Source organism: Dreissena polymorpha, chromosome 8 (genome assembly GCF_020536995.1).
Source record: "Dreissena polymorpha isolate Duluth1 chromosome 8, UMN_Dpol_1.0, whole genome shotgun sequence".
Taxonomy (NCBI): Eukaryota; Metazoa; Mollusca; class Bivalvia; order Myida; family Dreissenidae; genus Dreissena; species Dreissena polymorpha.
The window spans coordinates 46,058,075-46,082,064 of NC_068362.1; the positions used below are offsets into that span (position 1 = coordinate 46,058,075).

Consider the following 23,990-nt stretch of genomic DNA (forward strand, 5'->3'; position numbering starts at 1 on the left):
CCGATGCCCCACAACAGCGGCCCTTCTATAAAATAGGTTGTCGGCTCAATGGGCTATTTGGTACATTAACTGTCTCAAGACTATAGAGCCATGAAATTGGGCGAATAAATATAGGCGTTTCGTAGAGTAAAACAACCAGGTACTGCACTAAGCGGCTTTTTTGGTAGCGGTGTGATAGTGGTATTAAAATAATAGTTAACTGTCTTATAATAGAGTTAAATACGCTTGACTCGAACAATCTGCTGACTCGTGTCAATCATTCACTTACGTTTAAAGCAAATTAGTTAAACGAAGATTTTAAACCACACAATTTTAGTAAAGGGACAATAGTTTGCATTTTAAGTTATATAACTTTATATGCAAAAAAATCCAGTGTTCTAAGGGACATATTTAGTGTAGATGCGCTTAGGTTGGATAAATATTCATTAGAGGCCATGCAAGCTATTTTTTGAGCAAAAGACATTATGAAAAATTGGTATTTTGAGCAAGTGCAAACTTAAATGAAAGATATGATGGGTGTAAACTGGTATTTTACTAACTGAAAGGATTAAGAGCAATCCAATGTGATCTTTAAACATTTAGGGGTTTGTATTGTACATTTATGATACAGTGAAATGTTAAGCAACATTGGACAAGTGAGTCTGAAGCATTGAATGAAGTTGTTTGAATAGTGATTATATGAGGATAAACTGAATGGGATTACGTGATAATCGAGATATACGACTGATTCAAAGAGAACGATTTGGGATAAGTGTGAGGACCTTACCATGCTAGTTAAAAGCAAGTAGCCATGGTTTCGGAAATACCCACGTATCGGCTACTCATGTGGGTTTTTATGGTAAGTTATTTATGAATGCTATTTTGAATGCATCGACGTTTACATACGAGTATGCACATTCAACTGAAAACAGTATTAAATCGTTTGAAGTCAGCTAATGTTCATATAATATTTGATAGTTGCAATCTATATGGAAAGCTTTTATTATGCTTAATATACAAAACGTATAAATTAAGTAAACCGTGAAAAATGGAACGTTTTGATGAGATATGTACTACTGCGAATTTGTGTACATTATGATATGCTTTTCGCAAATTTAATAGACATCGGAGAAACGCAATATCAGCATTTAAGCTTTTCGATAACATTTGAGCACATCTGTTTCGATCATGATGAACTTTACAATGCACACTCAGGCCTTAATTTGGATGTAAATTCACGTTTAACACTCTTATTGAACAAGTTCACTTCGACGCATTCCAATCGAGTTCTTTGGGTGAATAAATGAGCATCTCTGAGTACTGACGACTGACGAGAAATCGGAAAACGAAAATGTGCAATTCAGTTTGCACGTGAACTGCACGTGTTATCCAGTGCTTGTTTAAACCCAATTTACAAATAACCCACATTTAGTAGGTTACACTAAACCATACTCAGCGTCATATATAACAGACGCGCGTTTTTCTGGCCTCAGTCTCGCATTAAAAGTCAAATTTGAATTGCTTTTATTTATTATGTTATCTTAGCGTCCTTGATGCCTTTTACTGCAGCTGTGTTCCATGAAGACATCAACACATTTTTCTTTGTTTGTAGATATACATTTTTATTGGTAAACGCTCAACAGATCATTAACTTCTGACGGAATGTTTATTACATGGTTATTATCAGTTGTCTAAAAATGATTGATCGAATTGTTTGTTGCTTAAAGTGGACAACTATTACGGCATTGTTTAAATATGTTTTATATTTCGAATCGCACCACAAAAATCGTCTGTGATTTAATCTTGTGGTACAAATCAATGTCAGTGTACATTAAAACGCGGTCCAAATAAACTACTTTACCTCGGTATCAAACAAGCTGGATTGTTTGAGGTCCCGAAATTTACAAATAAGTAAGACGTTGTTTTCCTTATTCTACAACTTACTTTGTAATTTATATGAGCCTCGCTCGGGGAAAACCGGGCTTAATGCATGTGCGTACAGTGTCGCCCCAAATTAGCCTGTGCAGTCCGCACATGCTAATCAGAGAAGACATTTTCCGCCGTAACTCGATTTTCTCTAAGAAGATACTGTTTTTAACGAAAATACAGCAATAGCGGACAGTTTTCGTTGGAAAATTGAATTCACCAACCAAAGCAAATCCTACAGAAGGAATAAAACATGGTCATTTAAATGCCAGTGTAATATATAAACGTTGAATTGAAAGAAAACTTACTTAACTTGACGTTTCTAAGTTTCCCTGATATTAAACGGATCGTTTCTTTGACGCAGTTGGATAGACATGAGACATGCTCTGAGACAACTGTGCTGTATTCAACTACGCACAGTGTCGTCCCAGATAAGCTTGTGCGGACTACACATGGATTTAGCGCCGTTTTCCCAGGACGAGCCTCAACGGTGTCCGCCTGGCGATTAGAAGATCGAGCGTTCAACAGTTCTCGGCGACTGTTCGAAAGATAACACAATGGATATAGAAACAAGCTCGAATGTATAAGTCCGTTAAACGTCATCCGAAAGTTCAATGACACAATAATAATCAAACAAGTGAGTCTGAATAAGTAATAAACATTTCACGGGAGCAACGACTTACTAAATAGTGGGTCAATGCTTAATTGAACTCTCGTGTCTTGAATGGGCTATTAAAGACCGTGTCATTGCATCACTTGTACCCCTTCTGACTTAAAAATACGTTATAGCTGTAACGCCAAACAGAAGTTTTGTTTAACCCATTCATGCCTAGCGTCCTGAAAAAAGGACATTGCAAACAGCGTAAACCCAGATGAGACGCCGCAAAATGCGGCGTCTCATCTGGGTTTACGCTGTTTGCTTAAAGGAATTTCTGTAAGAATTGTTCTAAATATAGAAATAAATATACAAGACATCCCTAATTTTGAAAATAAATTGATCCAATTTAGAAGGATGGGAGAGTCCACTGGGCATTAATGGGTTAAGAAAGTGTGTGCAGGATTTAGACTACACTGTACTTCGGTTTATACTTGGCTTGTTGTGAGAAAGAAACCTGGTTGATTATATTGCCAATCCAGACACCGAAACGGCCAGGGTCCTAATTTAAGTGTAAAACTATTTACGGGGCGGGCATACGCAAGGGCATCCGGTTATGAAAGTCCTGTAGTAAGCGCGATCCAGTGAAGCGTGGCGATGGCAACTTCCGCTCTCTGATGAATATATTGTCCAAACTATTAACTCCCCGTGCCCAGTTTTTTATAATAAAAATGGACATCGTACCAACCGAATAATTAACAACGCAATAAAAACGTTAAAGGTATAACGGTTGAAAGCAATAACTCGTTGTAGTTTCTGTCACGCGGTATATGTTGAACTAGTAGCGCCGGTTTTCATCTCTGTACAGGTAAAAGTAATTAACGTCATAAGTATTGATTGCCTGGTATATAATCCTTTTCGGTGGACTGGGTTAAACAAAAATAACCTGTTTTTCAAGGCGATGAAAGTGTTCAATAATTAGTTAAGAAAAAAAGGTCTTTAGCGTGCAAATGAACCTGTAATGTTATCAAACTAATGTTCCATTACCGAAGGCGTGTCGTTTGATGCATATAAACGCGTGAAAAGAGTTAAAAAGACATGTTATATCAGCAATAAATATTAGGTCCTTTCTTACGCAAATGAAAACATAATGTTATCGGAGCAAATTACCTCTCCATTCATTGACAACATCGACTAATTGGTGTGTAATTCAGGGCAGCAATTTGTCTATTTAGAAGTCATTTACGTAAACGAGTCTGTGAGTCATAATCGGCAATCGTCTTTGCCTTTTATGTAGATTAACGCTGTTTGTAGCGATGATTTATGTCAGATAAGCGCTTTAAAACTCCCATAGAGATCCGATCAAAGCAATATGGTAACACGTTAGCACCCAAATGCTCGTGTTCTAGTCTCACATAGATAAAACTTCTTTGATAGCCGTAGCAGAGGTTCCTAGTCAGAGTACAAGCATTAAAAGACTTAACCGCGAGATTAAGCAGGTGTTTTCGCAGCTTCGGCGTTTGCTAGTGATACTATATATGAAGAAATATAAAACGTTTTTAAAGTATATCATTTAATTCATGTTAGACGAAGAAGAAGATAACAGGTTCGTGTGTAGGCTGCCCTATGCAGCATTTGATATGACATCTAAATGTGCACTCAACAGGTGTTAATATGATTAACGAAATCCCGTCAATCGCTTCGAATAATGTGTCAGCATAAAGATATACCTTATCCGTTCTATAACGAATCTTTTGCGTCCATAAATATATCTACATAAAAACTTATTTCGAAAAATATACATTATTGCTATTTAACAAAATTTAATATAGAATATCCGTTTTTTAAGTGCACGCGAGAGTCATAACAGGTTTAAACACGGTTTACATACTAATTATTATTACATGTAAAAAAATAACGAAATACAATTTGTGATAAAATAGTTTCATAACATAAAAAAACATATAAAATATTAACATGAACTATTACATTACATGAGCAACTTTAACTTCCTCGTTTAAATCATCATGCTCGCCGTAGATAATATTCTCTGAATCTATCGTCTGGCCCGATTTGATATAATAAAGAGCTAATTTCTAAAACGTAGAAGGATTATTCTCGGATGTACAGTCCATTTACAAACTGTTACATCTAAATAAACACCTGGTTAGGATAAACCCACCGTGCGCTAACAAAGTCGTACCAGTGTCTGAGAAAATCGAAACGGACCCACGCAGATTTACTACATTTTAACCTTTACAAATCTTTAAAAGTTACCTCCCTTTATTACAATTTTATCATGTATGGTCTGAAGAGATTAATCTATAATGTAAAAAAAGGTTTATCAAATTGATTCAGATTAAGCTTACGCAGACACCAACATAATTATTTTGTCTGATATAAACACTAACAAGGGGCAAACTTAGTCCAAATCATTGTAACCAAATTGAAATATTCTCGCTATTTTAAGAAAGTTCTTGAAAATGACCATTTTTTCAGGTTGGGAATACGACGTTACCGTAGCATCCTTTGTAAAACGTCTCATCATTATGGTTAGATGCCCAACCATTGGTCTGTTTCACATAAAATGCTAAAGGCCTGCTGTGTCTTTTACAGATGGGCTCAGTCACTCACAGTAGCCTCTCGTCTCTGGACAAGCACAGCCACATTCCCCAAGGTAAGGCTCTCTGCCCAACAGGTGTATTCTCTACTGTTCTGCCAAGGTATGAAACTATCTAAGCCTCATCATTAGCCTTAATCATTTGCCACCAGAAAGGAGACTACGAAATGTTGTTATCATTTTGTGCCATATCATATCTTTTATTAAGCCATGTAAAAACAGAGATGGATCAAGATCACGGTCATTGGCCTTTTCATTGCAATATGATACAGTACAAATACATACCACATATTTACTCTTAAATATCCATCAACAAGGGTGCTTTCCATGTTGTCAAGGGACAGCCAAGTCAATATTTAATACTGCATTTAGTCCATCTATTAAAAAAAATCACAATATATAAAAATGTAATAAATTAAGTGCAAAGGATCTTAATAATGCTTTTACACTGCAAATTTAAATCAGAGGGAATGCATATATAAAACTGGAAGTTTTAGGTGTAAATACAAATGAAGGGGACATTAATTATGCAAAAGGTAGTTATTATAAGGTAGTTTGAGAATGTCTTAACTTGTCAGGACCCTCTTTTTTAAAGGAGCACAAAACACAATTGTATTGATGTATAGTACTGAGATTCATGCAAAATTCGGTTTATGATTTGTAACAGATAAACAGAGATTTCAATAACAAAATGCTTTAGAGTAGCTATATCTTAATTTTTAACTTCTTTACATGAATAAGTACTGGTAACCATATGTCTACAGGCTTTGAGTGGAAGAACATAAAACATTAAGTCTCTGTCATTTTACTCAAACAATAAACACCAGTATCTTCATGCCATTTCTGTGATTAATACTTAAACATAATGTTGCAAAAAAACAACTGAAATTAGAACTAACATATCTTGCTTGATAATCTAATCTACCTTGATGCATGAAACACAGTATTAACTGAGATCAAGGAACTTGTATACTACTTGTCAAGTGGAATTGTTCTCAATCTGTAGAGGCCTACATGCTAGTATTTATTATTGCTTCCACAGAATGTTTAATAAATGTCTAGATAGTTTATGAAAAGCTACCTTCACTGATTTACCTCAATTTAGACTGGATAGACTATAAATTCTTGGGAAACAGTTTTGTCGTCAGGATCGATAGTTATGATGATATTTTCCTCCAATAAGGAGTAAATTAATTGTAAAGAGCATTTTGTATTCTTTCAAAACATTTAACTACACGCTTACAGTTCTGTACCATGTATAATTCACATTTTTTTATCTCTAACATTAAGTTTAACAAGTTGGTGCCCGTTATACATTGACACTACATCTTTCTGGCTGCTAATTTGTCTTTATTTGTGTTTTTACATTTTGTAATATACATTACTTGTTGAATAATTTGAAATGCACATTGACACTTGAGAACTTAATAAAAATATTTAATCATACAAATAGGTGTTTTGAATCATCTTATTTTCCATTCTGCCCGTTCAAAAGTGATCGAGTATGAAAAGACCGATGGAATTTATGGACATTCGGTTCCATCATTAAAACAAATCCCCAATAACCATAGCAATTACCATAATCCCCCTAATTGGCTACACAATACACTGGTTTAGGGCTCTAAGGCAGTATATGCGGTGTTGTTGGGATAACCACATTCGTGTGACCATCAGGCGGTGTTTTTGCCGCAGTTTGTTGGCTCTGTTACACTATACACACCTATCTGCCTCTACAGGGTACTTCAGCACAATAAAATTGTGACCAGTTACCTTATAGCAACCAAATGTAATACTTGTGGAAATAAATAAAACAATTTTTTGGACATGCACTATTTTTGTGAAAGAATAATTTTGGATAACAAAAAATGTGTTGTAGTAAAAGTTTTTTCTGCCATTTTGGCTTATTAAAATAAGATGTGCTGTATACATTATTGCATGTTTTACGTTGTTTAGTATGGTATACATACAAAAATTATCTTCTGTATATAATGCACATGCAAGTGTTTAACACCCACCCACAATAACAATATAGTTTTCTAAAGGTAGGTTATAACATTCTTTTCCACTGTCAAGTACAGTACATTTACAAAGAACTATGTGAAATGTCATTAACATAAAATCAAGGTCAATGTTTTGGATGAAAAACTTTTTATCACTTATGGTAACTGTCCATACACTTTTTAACCATACTGTTTCAGCAATCAAAAATCAAGTACTCTGAAGAGAATGTCTTTTCTTACTTTATTCATGGACAACATTCCCTGTAACCTTAAAGACGCCATTGTCATTGTTTGCCTAAGGATTTAATTGGTTACATATCTTGCAGATTAAAGTACTTCACCAGTGTGATAAAACAGGATTATAACATACTCTGTTCTCAATATGTGGTAATTTTTTTCGTAAATGTTATCCTATGAGCTTACTTTGGTGGAGGGTCTCACGATATGTCAATATTTAAAAAATATGCAACTTTCTCATGACTGCATTTTCTGAATGGACTATTTACTTTTGAAAGAAATAGTTTAACAATGTTTTTTTAGTTTCACAATTTGTCAGTCTTTCATGTTTTGCCGAAATCATTGGCTGTAAAATTTGAGCTTCAGATACCATTGATATAATAGCGAATTAATAGTAGACTTTTGAACCTTTTTTCACTTGAATGGAGTAGAAATTAAATGTTAATGAAGTGTATAATTTCATTTTTCTTTAATTGACTATGTTTGAAGCTTGTATGATTAAGTGAGTTTAAAGTTGCGTATTCTGTTCGAAAACTAGAACCTTTTCATAACTTACTAAATAAGATCATAGGTTTTGTTCTGTATAAAATCAAATAAAATATGAAGAAATGTAAATATTTAAAGCACTCAGGTTTTGACTTGATTATTAATTGTATTTAATGAGTTGGAGTAAATTGTTTGAAACATGTGACAGTCAGGAAGCAGTGAACTGAATCTTAAGCTTGCACATGGATCATTTATCTTTTCCCTCATACGATCTTTCTAATTTTACTTCTCATTACTCAGGTAAAATTATTTTTTAAATTAATGAAAAGCCCCTGCAAGTGTCCACCGCCTTATTGCTTGGTTTGTCATGTTTATTAGGGCAAATATCCAACTATTTTCATTTTCAAATCAACCCTACATTTTGATTGGACAAGCTGCATGTTTGACCTGTTGTTAATACACCAATATACTGGCTGAATATGAAAATACTTTACATGTTGCATCTCATCACCATAGATGATCCGCCTTTTCTCTATTTTCAAAATAACAAATTGTTTAATTGCAAATGTTTACTATGTTTGTGTTTTTATCGTCCATAGTCTAGTGCAAATGTTTAAAATGTTCCGCATTCTTGTGAGCATAATGTTTATTAATATTGTAAAAATGGTTTAACTTTTTTGAGTTCAATTATTTAAATTTGGTGTATTTTTCATACACTGATAAAATGCAGAAAAGTTAATTCCTAATTGTTAAATAAAATTACAATTTGTAATTTTGTGTTAAAACTGTTTATTAATACTGTAAACTGTAATGCTTCCAATTTTATTCAGTGATAAAAATTTACTTTTGCACTAAAATTGAGGGTGAGTGCCACTATAACCCTATGTCTCAATGTTCTAGTTGGTTTAGAAACACTTAAAACAAGCTTACAGTGTCAGACAAAAATTTAACCTACATAGGACTGGTACAATTACAATGATCAAACATTTCATGCTAACTGACTTTTAATTGGGTCTTGATTTCTGTGTCAATGAATCTATGAATAGCAGATTTTATCAGAAGTTTTTTCCTTCTTTATATTGAACAAGACATAAATTGTAAAAACATTCATTCCAAAACAGTGTATTGTGCCGTGTTTACAAAAACACAGACGATATGATTAAGTGTATAAGCGAAAGTTTGCTTTCTGCACACTTGAGTTAATTCACATGCAGTGACTCATGCAAAAGGCTTTTTTTATAAGTAGTTCATACATTTTATAGGTATTTTATATTAAATATTGCATTTCTGATTTATTTATATTGTTATCAGTATTCTAGGTATGATAACCACTTTGCACTCTATTGCCTCTTGAAGCTTGTGGTTAGGCCTTGTGGAAAGAGAAGAATATGTTTATATTTGGGCCGTGCTCTGTGAAAAGGGGATTTAATGCATGTGCAAAAGTATTGTTCCAGATAAGCCTGTGAAGTCTGCACAGGCTTATCAGGAACAACACTTTCCGCTTTTATGATATTTTTTTGTTTAAAGAAAGTCTCTTCTTAGTAAAAATGCAGTTTAGGTGTAAAGTGTTGTCGCTGATAAGCATGTGCAGACTGCATAGGCTAATCTTGGATGACACTTTATGCACATGCATGACACCCCATTTCACAGAGCAGGGCCCATTTATATTAGGAAACTGTTTTGTAATTTTAAGTTATTCAAAAATAAAAAAACATTCAAGGGTAGACGAAGAAAAAAATGTTTGCTGCTCATCAGTATCTAAAGGTTGGAAATGAAGCCTTCAAAAATTGAATCTAAGGGACTACAAATGCATTAAAATACGAATCTAAGTGGTCAAAATACGTATCTTAGTGGTTAAAATACATACCTAAGTGGTCAAATTAATTATTGAAGTGGTCAAATTACTTACATAAGTGGTCAAATTACGTATCTGAATGGTTAAGCGTTAAAAGTGGGCTCTGAGAACAACCGTCACCTGCCTACAATAGTCACCTGTCTACAACAGTCACCTGTCTACAACAGTAACCTTTCTACAACAGTCACCTGTCTACAACAGTCACCTGTCTACAACAGTCACCTGTCTACAACAGTCACCTGTCTACAACAGTCACCTGCCTACAATAGTCACCTGTATACAACAGTCACTTGTCTACAATAGTCACCTGTTTACAACAGTCCCCTGTCTACAACAGTCACCTGTCAACAACAGTCACTTGTCTAAAACAGTGGCCATTTCTCTTGGCTGTTCACAGGTTTGACTGTACCCTTATCACCACTGCATTATATAAAACATTATAAACATCACCCAATTGCAATCTATATAGACATTTAAACATTGTCTCATGCATTATTCAGTTTTTGTCTACTTTCTAGAACAGTATTCAAAGATTTGATTCCTTTTTTCAACAGACTAAAAAATAACAAAAGAGATCTTGGCACTTGAAGTCTGAGGATTGATATTGGCCCAAATGGTTCCCAATGTTGAGTCTGCTTCAACCAATGTTCACAGACTGTATCGCTTCATTAGCCTAGGTGCACCAGATGGGATCCTCTTGCAGATTTCTCAGACAGATTGCATCATGAGCGCAGAACAATGATCTCTATCAGAATTATTTTATTAACCATTTGCATGCTGGGAAATTTGTCGTCTGCTAAAATGTCGTCTGCTGAATTTCTAAAATTAGCATTTTCTTCGATTTTTTTCCAAAGAATACTATCAGAATAGCAAACAGTTAGATCCTGATGAGACGCCACATTCTGTGGCGTATCATCTGGATCCAAACTGTTTGCACAGGCCTTCAAAATTCGGTTCCCGCACTGAAAGAGTTAATAAAGAACCTGGTTCCCAGGTAGGTCAGAAAGATGATCCCCTAATTAAACCTTTTCCACTCAGATAAGCATGTTGACCTGTTGCAGAGACGTTATCTATGTCTCTGCTTGTTGGTAGTCACAAAGAAAATCAAATTAAAGTAAAGACATAGTTATTAAAGCTTCATTTTCAATCCTTAAGTCTGATGAGCACTAAACAGAATAAAATGTGAACAGCCTGCAAGTAACTCGCAGGCTGTTTTGGATTTATGCTGGTTGCATATAGCCATTTTTACTTTGCTTGAGAAATGCCTAATGTTTCCTGTGTAATACAATCTTCACAAACATACTCTTTTTCAAAACAACATTATTTTGTCAAATTTGATATTTTCATGCGATAAAAAGATCTGTCACTTTATTCCATATTTTTTTAACCAAAGACTCACTTTTGATAAAATTCCCTAACCTGTAAATGGTATGGTATGAAATGACAACTTGTATAAGATCCTATGTATTGTATAATACCAATGTGTTAATCTATTGAAAGATTTAATTAACACATTTCTAAAAATAATTCTTTAAATTAAGATAGTTACCACAACAAATTTTCATCACTATAGCAATATTATATTTAGACAACAAAACAATTTCATAATAGATGTATTTTAAAAAATGGGAGCTAAAATTGTTATTTGAGATTTTTTTTCATGACAAATATCAAGACAAATGGCATTTGGTTAAATATATTTATACATCTGTTCAAATGTTTGTTGATCAAAGAGCAACACTCAATGATGTTGTCAAAAGATTTGCTTATATATCAGTAGCATCATGATAACTCATATTCACGCAGACAAAGAAATTAATTTCCTTCATAATGCAGCAATTGTCCATATAAAATCGCTGTTAATCAGATCATCAGGTATATAATAACCAGCTGTTTGGTGAAGTATGAAAGGTAGATTCTGAACTTGACAATCAGGGTGTGTTTTCTTCTACTGTTATATTCTGCTGCACTGTTGACAGACATTAAGGTAGTTCTTTACCTCTATCAAGGGTTGTGGGGTGTTATATTTGATAAAGAACTGCTCATATGCAACAGTCCCACATTCAGCCGTCACCTGCTGCCAAGAAAGTGTTTCTTTGCATCAAAATGCGATACAAAGATTCCATATGCCAAACATTGTTTGGGAGACAGACACCATTAAAGCTGAGAACGACCTTTTATCACAAGACAATGGCCAAACATATGTGGAATATGGGAACTTGTATTCATAATAAGTTGTGTGTTCTTCAGTTTTTTCATTGGCAATCGTTTTAAAAGTGTTTTTCAATGGCAACTTATGCGTCACGTGAATACAAAGAATTTAAAGAGATCTTCAGAGTTTGAACATATATAACTAGGTTAATTTAGAATTGGAAGCAACAAAGAAATACACTGCATTAGCAAAATGTTTATAACCAAACCCTTTACTTATTTATTTTTTATTTTACAAGGACATGTTTACTTTGTTATTCTTTGTCAACTGTTTCTAAATAAAATGTGTGCATAGGTGTTATTTAACACATGGCAAAACATATCAGAGATAAAATCAGCATTAATATAAAGTAATTAAACAAATGCAGATTGATACAGTATAATAATTAAAGGTTAAAAACACACACGCATATCGTCGCTGTCGTTCTCAAACCTCATAGCTACAAAATGCCAACTTTTCAGGAAAGAGAAAAAACCGACAATTCGTCCTGATAGGAAACCTCGTAGTTGCAAATAGTTTTTTTTATAAAAACGTTTTTTGTCAAATTTGTCCAAACGAAACAACGTACCTATAGGTGAAATGGCGTCGCTACGACTTTTCGCCGGGAAAAAAGCCAACAATCATTCTACAACATTTCGTCACGTGGCTTTTTCAAGGGCTCTGATTGGCGTAGCGTAGAGCTACGAGATATAGCACAAAACACGCGCCAGACTTAATATATTCGGAAAAGACAAAAAAAAATTTTTGAAAATTTTGGAGCTACGAGGTTTGAGAACGACAGTGACGATATGTTATTTTCATTTTCTTTCCTACAACAATATGAACTTTTTAGTTTACAATAATACATTTGTGAGTCTAAGTCAGGCTACCCTAGTTTAATTTATTTGTTACCTATAGAGAAGCATCTTTTCATCCCAGTTTATAGGGAACAATACTAGTTCAGAGGATGTTACAAATAATATTCTCATTTTACTGTGTGTTCCTGAAACAGAGTGTTTAAATGGCGAGTTACTCGCAGTCTGTTCAGGTTTTATGCTGTTTGAAGCTCATCAGTATTTTAGGGTTGGAAATGAAGCCTTAAATATAGTAAGAAAGGTCTTCAATTAAATATAACTTTCTAAGAGACTACAAACACGTCAAAATACGTATATAAGTGGTTTAGGGTTAATTCAGTGTAGCTTGGTAATGTGCTTTGTCATGGAATCAATCAAATCAATCATGAACATAAAAATATGGTAAAAAATGTATGACATTCTGACTTTTGTTGCATTGTATATATTAAATATATAATCTATTTAAATGTTATGTTACTAACAAGTAAGACCTCCTTGATTTGATTTAGAACTCAAAACCACTTTAACCATCTTGATAGTGCCCCTCTCCCCCTAATAAACAAGAAAAAAACTTGAAAAACCACAAAAAATCATTTCAATTTATGAGTCAAATATAGATAATCAGCTTTTACATATTTGTGGCGGGTTGTTAAGATGCTGAGCTCATTCAGTTTTGTGGCGAGGCATGTCAGAAACGTCTCTTTTATGATTTTTTATACATTTAGTATCTTATCGCAAACAAAAATCAACCCCAACGATGTTTCATGGCTGATGATCAAACCCAGTAACATAGACCTTGCGCTGTGTCCCGACAATATCAGTGGTTAGTAATAATTAATGGTACCAGTTTTGCAGGTGTTTAATATGTTACTGCAGTAATATTCACGTTCATGCTAATTGTTTATTTTAAATTGGTTTTTGTACAGTGCAATCAAGCAAAAACGAATATGCAATGATTCAGTGAAAGGGGATTTTACAAGGTCATGCTGAATACACACATTAGATATATATAATTTAAAAAACAAAAACTGTTTTTATACCCCCGGATCGATAGATCGGGGTATATTGTTTTTTTCCTGTCTGTCTGTCTGTCTGTCATTCTGTCCCAAAACTTTAACCTTGGTTAAAGTTTGATAACGTTTGCAATATTGAACATACCAACTTGATATTTACCATGCATGCGTATCTCATGTAACTGCTCATTTTTGAGTGGTGAAAAGTCAAGGTCAATGTCATCCTTCAAGGGCAAAGGTCAAATATCTTGTATTTTTCTTTCCTAAAACTTTAACCTTTGTAAAGTTTTATCATAACTTTTTTAATATTGAACACAGTAACTTCATATTTGGCATGCATGTGTATCTCGTGGAGCTGCACATTTTGAGTGGTGAAAGGTCAAGGTCAACCTTCAAGGTCAAAGGTCAAAATTAAAAAAATATAAATAAATTCTCCATTCAATCTCTTACTTACTTCTCGTGCAGCTGCACATTTTAAGTGGTGAAAGGTCAAGGTCAAGCTTCTAGGTCAAAGGTTAAATATCATTGTATTTTTCTTTCCTATAACTTTTAACCTTCGTTAAAGTTTTATCATAACTTTTTATGCCCCTGGATCGAAAGATAGGTGGTATATTGTTTTTATCTGTCTGTCTGTCCGTCCGTCCCTCCGTCCGTGGGTCGGTCCGTGCGTCAGTCCATCCGTCGGTCCGTCTGTCGGTCCGTCCGTCCGTCTGTGGTTAAAGTTTTGCGATAACTTTTGCAATATTGAAGATAGCAACTTGATATTTGGCATGCATGTGTATCTCATAGAGCTGCACATTTTGAGTGGTGAAAAGTCAAGGTCAAGGTCATTCTTAAAGGTCATATGGCTAAAAAAATAAATCCAAGGGAAGAAATAATCTTTAAAAGGGAGATAATTTCTAAACCTGCCAAATGATATTTTGAAATTTTATTTCAAAGCAGCGCAATAGGGGGCATTGTGTTTCTGACAAGCTCATCTCTTGTTTGTTTTTTATATCAATCAATCATAAGTGGAATTTCTTGAGAAAAATATGGTCAGGTCAAAGAGATTGCCAACAAAAATATAAAGACCTAAAATAAGTGATTTGATTTATGAATAATTTTATGTTTTGATGTACCTTTTAATGCTGTTTGACAATATTAGTGGTTTTTGTAGCCAAAAAGTTTCGTTGGTGGTTTTTTTAAGGGTATGATATAAGAGATTTAGGTAAAATTGTTAACCCCGACTTTTGAAGAAAATATAGAAGGAAGAAAAAAGAAAAAAGTTTCAAACACTTCTTTTATATGATCACCAGTCAAAGTCAGATACAACATTGATGTTCTTTGTTCAGTAAAAAAAAGGACATAAGAATATTAAACCTCCTAACTACCTGCAATGATCAATCATCAGATTTTGGTGTTTGAAATTACTGGAGAGAGCATGATTCCATTCAGAGGGTGACATGACCCATGCCATGCATAATCACTGAAATCACCACCACTGTTCAATTATTTCACAATCATGTGGAATTGCTCAGTGGAGAGCCATGCATTTAAACCCATGTGCATGACCTCGGGGCCTCAGTACAGGATTAGGTTTAGCTTTAGGGCTTATACATGTTTTTTCTTCACATGGGCTTTTTTGCTCAACTATTAAATGAAAAAACTATTTTACTGGCACTGATGTCTTTGTCAGCGTCAGCGACCAAGCTAGATTAAGTTTTAATTTAAATATCCCCATAGGCCAAGTTTGGAAAGTCTCGATTGACATTTGTCAATATTAGGCATATGAGTTGTAACATTAATTATTGCACTATATACTTTCATTAGCCCTATACAGGCTTTGAGAGTTTCTCAGGAATGGCTTGAGAGATGTAATTCGTTAACACCACCCATTTTTTATTTTTTTATGCAATACCATGTATAGAATCGCTCCATGCAAACTTCATATGTGATTACAGATTAGGTCAAGGTCACTGTAACTAAATATATATCAACCGTTTCTTCTCAATAGCTCAATAACACATTGAGCTCCATTAAAAAAAAGCTCCACAAAAACTCCAGTTAAAAAACAAGAATATATTAAAGAAAGAAAAAAAAAGTAACCCTCAACTGGGCTTGAACCACTGACCCCTGGAGTAAAAGTCTAAAGTTTTGAACACTCGGCCATCCGCGCTCATACAGTGACAGATGTTTTGTATACTTTATATAAGCAATCATTGGTGTGTCACAGTGCAAATCTGAAACAATTTTTTTTTTAACGTGGAAAGGTCCTTTTATCAATAGTAATGATGGTTTTGTGACAAAAGGATAAATAATTGTAGTAAATGTTAAACTTTTTTAGAATGTTTAAATACTGAATGCATGCAAAGATCCCTTGCCAGGTATATCAGTACACAGGGTTGTCATAATGATTGCAAACAAGCGATTATTTTGGAATAATAATCAATTAGGGCGGGAGTAAAGGGGGGCTGCCTAGGCCACCTTGTGGGTCAAGGGCAACGCCCTGGTAGGGGGACAAGGGTTGCGAGCCCCCCCCCCCCAACCAAAAACGAAATAGAGACATTTTGAGGGACAAAATACTGCTATTCTCAGAGCGTAAATAGTTAAAATAAGGTCTAAAAAGAAGAGAAACTTTAAGATTTTCACATTTTAAGTATACTGCACATGTTAGTAAAAGCGGTTATCTTCTTGGTCAGACTCCCCAGCCTCTTCCTCTAAAAGAAGTGTTTTCATCGCAGCTTCAATTTCAAGAAATATTAAACCAAATTTCAAAATAATTATTGGATCAACAAAGTTTTACTTAAAGCCAGAAGCGGTAAATATGTGCATTTGAAATCTTCTTTCTCTTTTGTATTCAATTCAGGGCTTTCCCTTGGACGAGACAAATAGGGAGTCAAAGTGTCCCCTACAAATTTGAATAAGGGGGTCAACTGTAACAATAAGGAGTCAAAATTACAAAGTTTGTTGGTTTTTCATCAGAAAAATGGAAACTATATGCATGATCTAGCTCAGAACAAAACAATTAACTGAATTTGTGCGCAAGGAAACGGAGCAATGAAAAAGGCCTCCTCCCAGGAGTGCCTTGCAAAAAGCGATGCAAAAAAAACAACTTGAAACAAACACCTTGTTCAACAAAACAAACTCTCGAAACAAGTATAAACACCGCATGATATTTTTTTCATGTTTTAATTTGGTTTATCACTGAAATGTTGGTTGATAATGCACAATTATTCCACAAGGCGCGACACTTTTGCAGTTTTGGGTCTTCGTCTGAATTATCGTGCAGTATATATACCCATGCATCTGAACAAAAGGGGAACTATAAATAAACTGTTATGCAAATCCAAATCGATCTCCCCAGGTTTCGGTTTATGCATAAAAAGAAGTTCAAGACATTTAATTTTCTTATTCTTTGGTTTAGCCTTTATGAGAACTGTTGACTAAATTCTACCGCGCCACATGATTTGCCATATGCCGACGCAATAAACCAATCAAAAGCCGTTTTACAAAACTCGACAAGCTATCATCGGTGTTGCTATGTGGTTATTCCTCGTCAATTATTGTACTGGTTTGCATGATCAAAACTTCCGATCTCAATTTAAAGATTTGAGAAAAACAACCGATTTTCTGGAGATTTTAACCGATGAATTCAATCGGCAATTGGTTAATAATGACAACCCTGAGTACAGTAGTAAACACACTAGACATTTGGCAGCATCTTGCAAATATAGACAAGATAATTTGAGTAAAGGCTATGTAAGGGGAATTGCATTAAAACTTGCAATTATTAGGTACACCATTGCACAGGATTTTTCTTTCACTTTGATGAGTTAATTTGACATTTACAAGAGAAACTGAGTCACATTGTTTGTATCTTCCATTACATAACAGCAGTATATCCTTGGTGGACTTGTTTCTGTCACTCAAAGTGTAATTATGCCCCCCCCCCCTCCTCCTTAAATATGGCGGGTAAATTTGTTCGCTAATATTGGTGGATGGCAGGTAAATTTGTTCACTAAAATTGGTAACCCTGCCGGTACGCCAGTTTTAATCATGAAGTCATTCAATTTATGCTTCCACAAATTGGCTATCGGGGAGCTCCAAGTCAATTAGTCAGGTCAGTTAATATAATTAATATGTTTGCTGCATGTAAACTATAATTATCCTTAAATCATGTTATGCACTTTATTTTTCTGTACAATGCCTCATTTTGGTACTTAGACAAATGTAACATAAAAGTAATGTTAGATCAGTTGGAACATGTGTGACAATGTGAATGTGAAGGAAAACACGGAACAGCATACAAATATGCAATTTTGTATTAACCCTTAATTTTCCCCATAAGTAAGTAACTCGCAGTCTGTTAAAGGGGCCTTTTCACAGATTTTGGCATTTTTTAACTTATTCATTAAATGCTTTATATCGATAAATGTAAACATTGGATCGTAAAAGCTCCAGTAAAAAATCAAGAATAAAATTAAAAAAAGGAAAAGAACATTGCCCGGACCAGGTTTCGAACCAGTGACCCCTGGAGTCCTGCCAGAGTCCTGAAGTAAAATCGCTTTAGCCTACTGAGCTATTCCGCCGAGTACATATATTTGAAGTATTTTATACCTTATATAAGCAATCTTCGTAGTTTCACAAAATTTAACGACAAAAACAGAACTCTCCAAATAATTCAATCGTTTCGCGTTGCAACGCTTTATAATTTTTAGGTTTTCAAATCGTCAAAAGATGCATATAATGGCTATATTAGACCATGGTAAATGTTCAGTATTACTGTTTCCTCACAAATATCATAACTAAAACGAAAATTTGCGAATCTGAAACAACTTTTTTCAATTTTGTCAATTTACCAAAGCGTGAAAAGATCCCTTTAAGGTTTTAATGCTGTTTGCTTCTCATCAGTAACTGAGGGTTGTAAAGGAGACCTTTAAACTTGACTTTATTAAGAAAGGTATTTAAGTAAATGTAACTTTGTAAGGGACTAAACATGCGTCAAAATATGTATCTAAGTGGTACAGGGTTAAATACGTATCTAAGTGGTAAAGGGTTAAATATGTATCTAAGTTGTAAAGGGTTAATTATGTGTCAAAGTGGTAAAGGGTTAAAAATGTGGTTAACATCTTACAATTACATTAGAATAAAATTGTGTGAACTTGCGTAGCAAAGGTGGATTATCGTATTAAAATTTGTACATGCTTTTGCCAGCCTCATCAGACAATTTGTCATTATACTAGATTAAGTTCAGGTCATTGCCAGTAATTATTGTGGCTTTTGTTATGAATGGAAATTCATTAATCAAACAGGATACCTTATCGTTTTGATACTGTATCAGTGTATACCATCCAACCATCTCCCATTAACAAGATTAGCCCAATTATCTTGTCCATTTTAAGACGACTGAATGATAAATGATGTCAAGATCCACAATTATATGCCACTGAATTAATATTTTTTTGATGTTGGGGTTGTATTTGTAATTTGTCTGAAGTGACAATAATTTATGACAATGGTATCATGGTTTGACAGGTGAAATAATTATCGGTACACCGTGAACTGTTGATTGTAAATAATGACTGTTGCCGAATTGGTTTATCCACAATGGCTGAACCTTTAATAAATGAATCAAGCGGGGGAAACAAAAACTTTCACTTGACCACGAATGCCAAGGACCACATCTATTTTGACCAAAAAAACGCACATCAGTTTAGGAAGGATGTATTGATGTATTTTTTTCTGTAACACTTTCAAATAAAAAAAAAAGAGTCATATAAGGCACCAGTAATTCCGATTACTATCAATTATGTTTTCAGGAACTAGACTTTGACTTTAACCCTTTGCATGCTGGGAAATTTGTCGTCTGCAAAAATGTTGTCTGCTGAATTTCTAAAATTAGTATTTTCTTCAATTTTTTTTCTAAGAATACTATAAGAACAGCAAACAGTTTGGATCCTGATGAGACGCCACGTTCTGTGGTGTCTCATCTGGATCCAAACTGTTTGCGAAGGCCTTTAAAATTCGGTTCCCGCACTGAAAGGGTTAAGACTGTCAACTCAGCGCTTTTCTGTGAAAGGAGTTGAGGTCATTCATATTTGTGGTGTATGTTGCCAGCTGCTGGAATTTTTCTTATGCTTATGCTTGAAATGCTTGAAATATTAATTATGCTTATTTTTCGCCTTAAATCTTCTGAACAAAGTCTTCATCCTTTATTATAGTATTGTTTGCCTGTTTTATAATCAGTACGAAAGAACAGAACGATACTATAGTAAACTGACATATTATTCTGCGTATTCACAAAACTTAAAAAAAAGATTGAGCAGGTATTATTTTGAATAACCAATCTCTGTTGTTAATTAAGGAATGACACTTTATTTTCAGAATTCAAAGTTGTGCTTGCCAAAGTGTTCAATGCAGATTCCCCTGATGCTATTCCAGTCAGTGAGCTCCGTTCTCATCTGCTACAACGGAGACGGCGTAGCGTGTCGTCTGACATTCTCATCAATATCACCACCGACGAAGATGTATTCCATGTCCGTCTGACTCCAAATCTCAAGCTTCTTGCCCCAGGCTTTAAGGTGTACCATCGTCATCCATCATCAGATGATGTCACACAAAATGATGATGTCATCACTGAAAATGATGATGTCACTGTTGAAAGTGAGGCTGAAGAACTTGCTCACTGCCAATTTAAAGGGACAGTAATATCACACCAGGATGCTCCTGCGGCATTCTCTCTGTGTAATGGAGTGGTATGTAAAATATGAGTTCATAATTGGTAATCCATAATTATGTAATTCCATTATTTTTTAATGGAGGTGATATGTCATTAAATATCAGTTCATAATCAGTAGTCCATAATTATGTGATTCCATTATTTTTATGCTCCCCCAACAATTTTTTTGCGGGGAGCATATAGTAGCCGCTTCGTGTGTCCGTGCGTGAGTCCGTCTGTCCGTGCACAATTTTTGTCCGGGCTATTTCTCAGCAATTAATGACCGGAATTCAATGAAACTTTATGGGAAGCTTCACTACCAAGAGGAGATGTGCATATTATCAGCCGGTTCTGGTTTGGATGATTTTTCACAGAGTTATGGCCCTTTGAAATTTTCCATTAACTGTACATATAGTGCAATTCTTGTCCGGGCTATTTCTTGGCAACTAATGACCGGAATTCAATGAAACTTTATGGGAAGCTTGAATCACTACCAAAAGGAGATGTGCATATTATCAGCCAGTTCTGGTCGGATGATTTTTCACAGAGTTATGGCCCTTTGAAATTTTCCATTAATTTTACATATAGTGCAATTCTTGTCCGGGCTATTTCTCAGCAACTCATGGCAGGAATTCAATGAAACTTTATGGGAAGCTTCACTACCAAGAGGAGATGTGCATATTATCAGCTGGTTCTTGTCGGATGATTTTTCACCGAGTTATGGCCCTTTGAAATTTTCCATTGTACATATAGTGCAATTCTTGTCCGAGCTATTTCTCATCAACTAATGACCGGAATTCAATGAAACTTTATGGGAAGCTTCACTACCAACAGGAGATGTGCATATTATCAGCCGGTTATGGTTGGATGATTTTTCACTTAGTTATGGCCCTTGTAATTTTCGATAAATTGTACATATAATGCAATTCTTGTCCGTGCTATTTCTTTCCTACTACTGACTAGAATACAATGAAGCTTTATGGGAAGCTTAACTACCTTGAGGAGATGCGCATGTTATTTGTGGGTTCTGGTAAGATGATTTATTTAGAGAGTTATGGCCTTTTGAAATTTTTAAGTTGCTAAACCATCCATCGTATTATTTTGTCCAATGTTATGCCCCTCAAGACGTTTACTTTTATCTGAATATGTAGTGCAATATTGAGACAAAAAAACCTTTGGGGAGCATCACCCGTCTCCGACGGTTTTTTGTTGAATGGAGGTGATATGTCATTAAATATCAGTTCATAATCAGTAATCCATAATTATGTAATTCCATTATTTTTATTTTACCACATTGAGTTCCTTGTAACTTTTATGCTCATGGGGAGCTTTGAAGACACTGTGCTGTCTGTTGTTAGTCAGTGTATAATATCTGTTAAATATTGTCAAGAGGGGAAGGCAAGCTTCCTTACATGGATTAACGATACATCTCTGGAAGTTGCATGTTTGTTTCCAATCTTTAGAAAATTTGCTCAGAACATTAAATTTTTTACTAATAATATCTCAAACTATTTGAAAGTGAATTTTGAAACATCACTAAGGCTTCTTAGAACATTCAGTTCCTAAAGCCTCAGGTGAGAGACTTTAGGTCCTCTGGCGCACTTTGTTACTTCATTAGTTAACCAATTTATGCCTAGTGGACTCTCCCATCCTTGTTAATTGGATCAATTTATTTCCAAAATTAGACATTTCTAGAATACTTATTTCTATATTTAGAATATTTCTTACAGAAATTCCTTTAAGCAAACAGTGCAGACCCGGATGAGACGCCGCATCATGTGGCCTCTCATCTAGGTCTACGCTGTTTGCCAAGGCCTTTTTTCTAGACGCTAGGCATAAATGGTTTAAAGAAATGTTTACAATATTTTAGTTATTTAGCACAATAGTTTGACAGGGCTCTTTTGATAATTATTTTGTAGAAATATAAAAAATGTATAATTGCTTAATATGATAATTTATGTCTAAATTTCAAAGCTCTTTTTATCATGTTGGATAGTCAGTCACTTGAGTTTTTTTTTGTTTTGTTTTGAATCTAAAAAAAGTGCATTGACACAGATAAAAGTTTTATCAGTTCTTACAGTGTTGACTCATCGGTTGAATAATTGAATGTAACATAAATAACAGAATCATTAATTGTTAAAATATTCGGCTTGCTGAGACATTTCATCTTTAAAACAAATAAATCCTTGTGTTTACCTGAAAGGTAATTAATGAGGCTGTTTATGCCATCTGTCATTTGTGTGCTTCAAACTGTAGGGATATGTGAGGCGTCATGCATGAAACTATGTCCTCTTTAATCCTTGCTTATTTTATAAGATTGACTGATGATTTTAGTCTAATACTTTGCTCTTAATTACAGTTTGATATACAGCATCAGCAAATGATTGGACAATGATTCATCTTCATAATCAATCTGTAGTGTAACCCGACAAACAATTTGAGCCGCGCTATGTGAAATTGAGGTTTAATGCATGAGTCGTTCCAGATTAGCCCATGCAGTCTGCACAGGCGACGACACTTTTCGCTTTATGGTATTTTTTGTCAACCCTTAAAGCGCTGGAGCTGAATTTTAAAGGCCTTTGCAAACAGTTTGGATCCAGATGAGACGCCACAAAACGTGGTGTCTCATCAGGATCCAAACTGTTTGCTATTCTGATAGTATTCTTTGAAAAAAATCGAAGAAAATGCTAATTTTAGAAATTCTGCAGACGACATTTTAGCAGAAGACAAATTACCCAGCATGCAAAGGGTTAAAAGAAGTGTCTTCTAAGCAAAACACAATTTTAGGCAGAAAGTGTTGTTCCTGATTATCCTGTGCAGCTTACACTGGCTAATCTGGGATGAAACTTTACACCCCCTTTTCACAGAGCACGGATCATTTATAAAGATTTATTTAAAAAACACGCTGTCATGCTAAAGTGCATCAAGTGTTTGCATTGATATTTCTGTATCCGCTGTTATTAAGGAAGCTTTAATAGTTTTATGATAAATTGTGATTTGACTTACCTTAAAACACCTGAATGCATTTATTTTATTAACTAGAAAAAAATATTCATGATGGATATTATTGCTGTTAATAAAACCTTAAATCTGCATTAATTTAATTTATCTATAATTTCTGGAACGTGCAATTTGTTGATCATTGAAAAGCTTTCAATCTGCATCGATTTTAATTTTGACTTTGGAATAATCATATAATTAATAAGTTGTTAAATAAAGATTATTTAAATAAAGATTTTAAAGAGGTCTTTTCACGTTTTTGTAAATTGACACAATTAAAAAAAGTTGTGACAGATTCGCAAATTTTCCTTTATAGTTATGATATTTGTGAGGAAACAGTATTACTGAACATTTACCAAGCTCTAAAACATCCATTATATACAGTACAGCCAAAGCGGAACAAACGTATTTCGCGATCCGCGGCGACAAGGTGAAACGAGTCGATGCCGCGTCAGTCATTGAAGCCGCGTCAGTATGCAGCGGCAAGTCGCATTTCGCCGCGAAACTTCGCATCTGTCCGCCGAGGCATGCCGCGAT

At 34.6% G+C, this 23,990-nt stretch overlaps 1 protein-coding gene across 1 annotated transcript in view; it reads left to right on the forward strand.

Annotated features, from left to right (window-relative positions):
• Positions 1-23,990, forward strand: part of LOC127840937 (A disintegrin and metalloproteinase with thrombospondin motifs 16-like) — an 84,634-nt gene continuing 60,644 nt past the window's right edge. Inside the window, exons 1-3 of the mRNA XM_052369404.1 lie at positions 1-838; positions 5,117-5,177; positions 20,120-20,490. Coding sequence (XP_052225364.1) covers positions 791-838; positions 5,117-5,177; positions 20,120-20,490 — 480 coding nt within the window. The 5' untranslated portion in view covers positions 1-790. The remainder of the gene's footprint in view (positions 839-5,116; positions 5,178-20,119; positions 20,491-23,990) is intronic.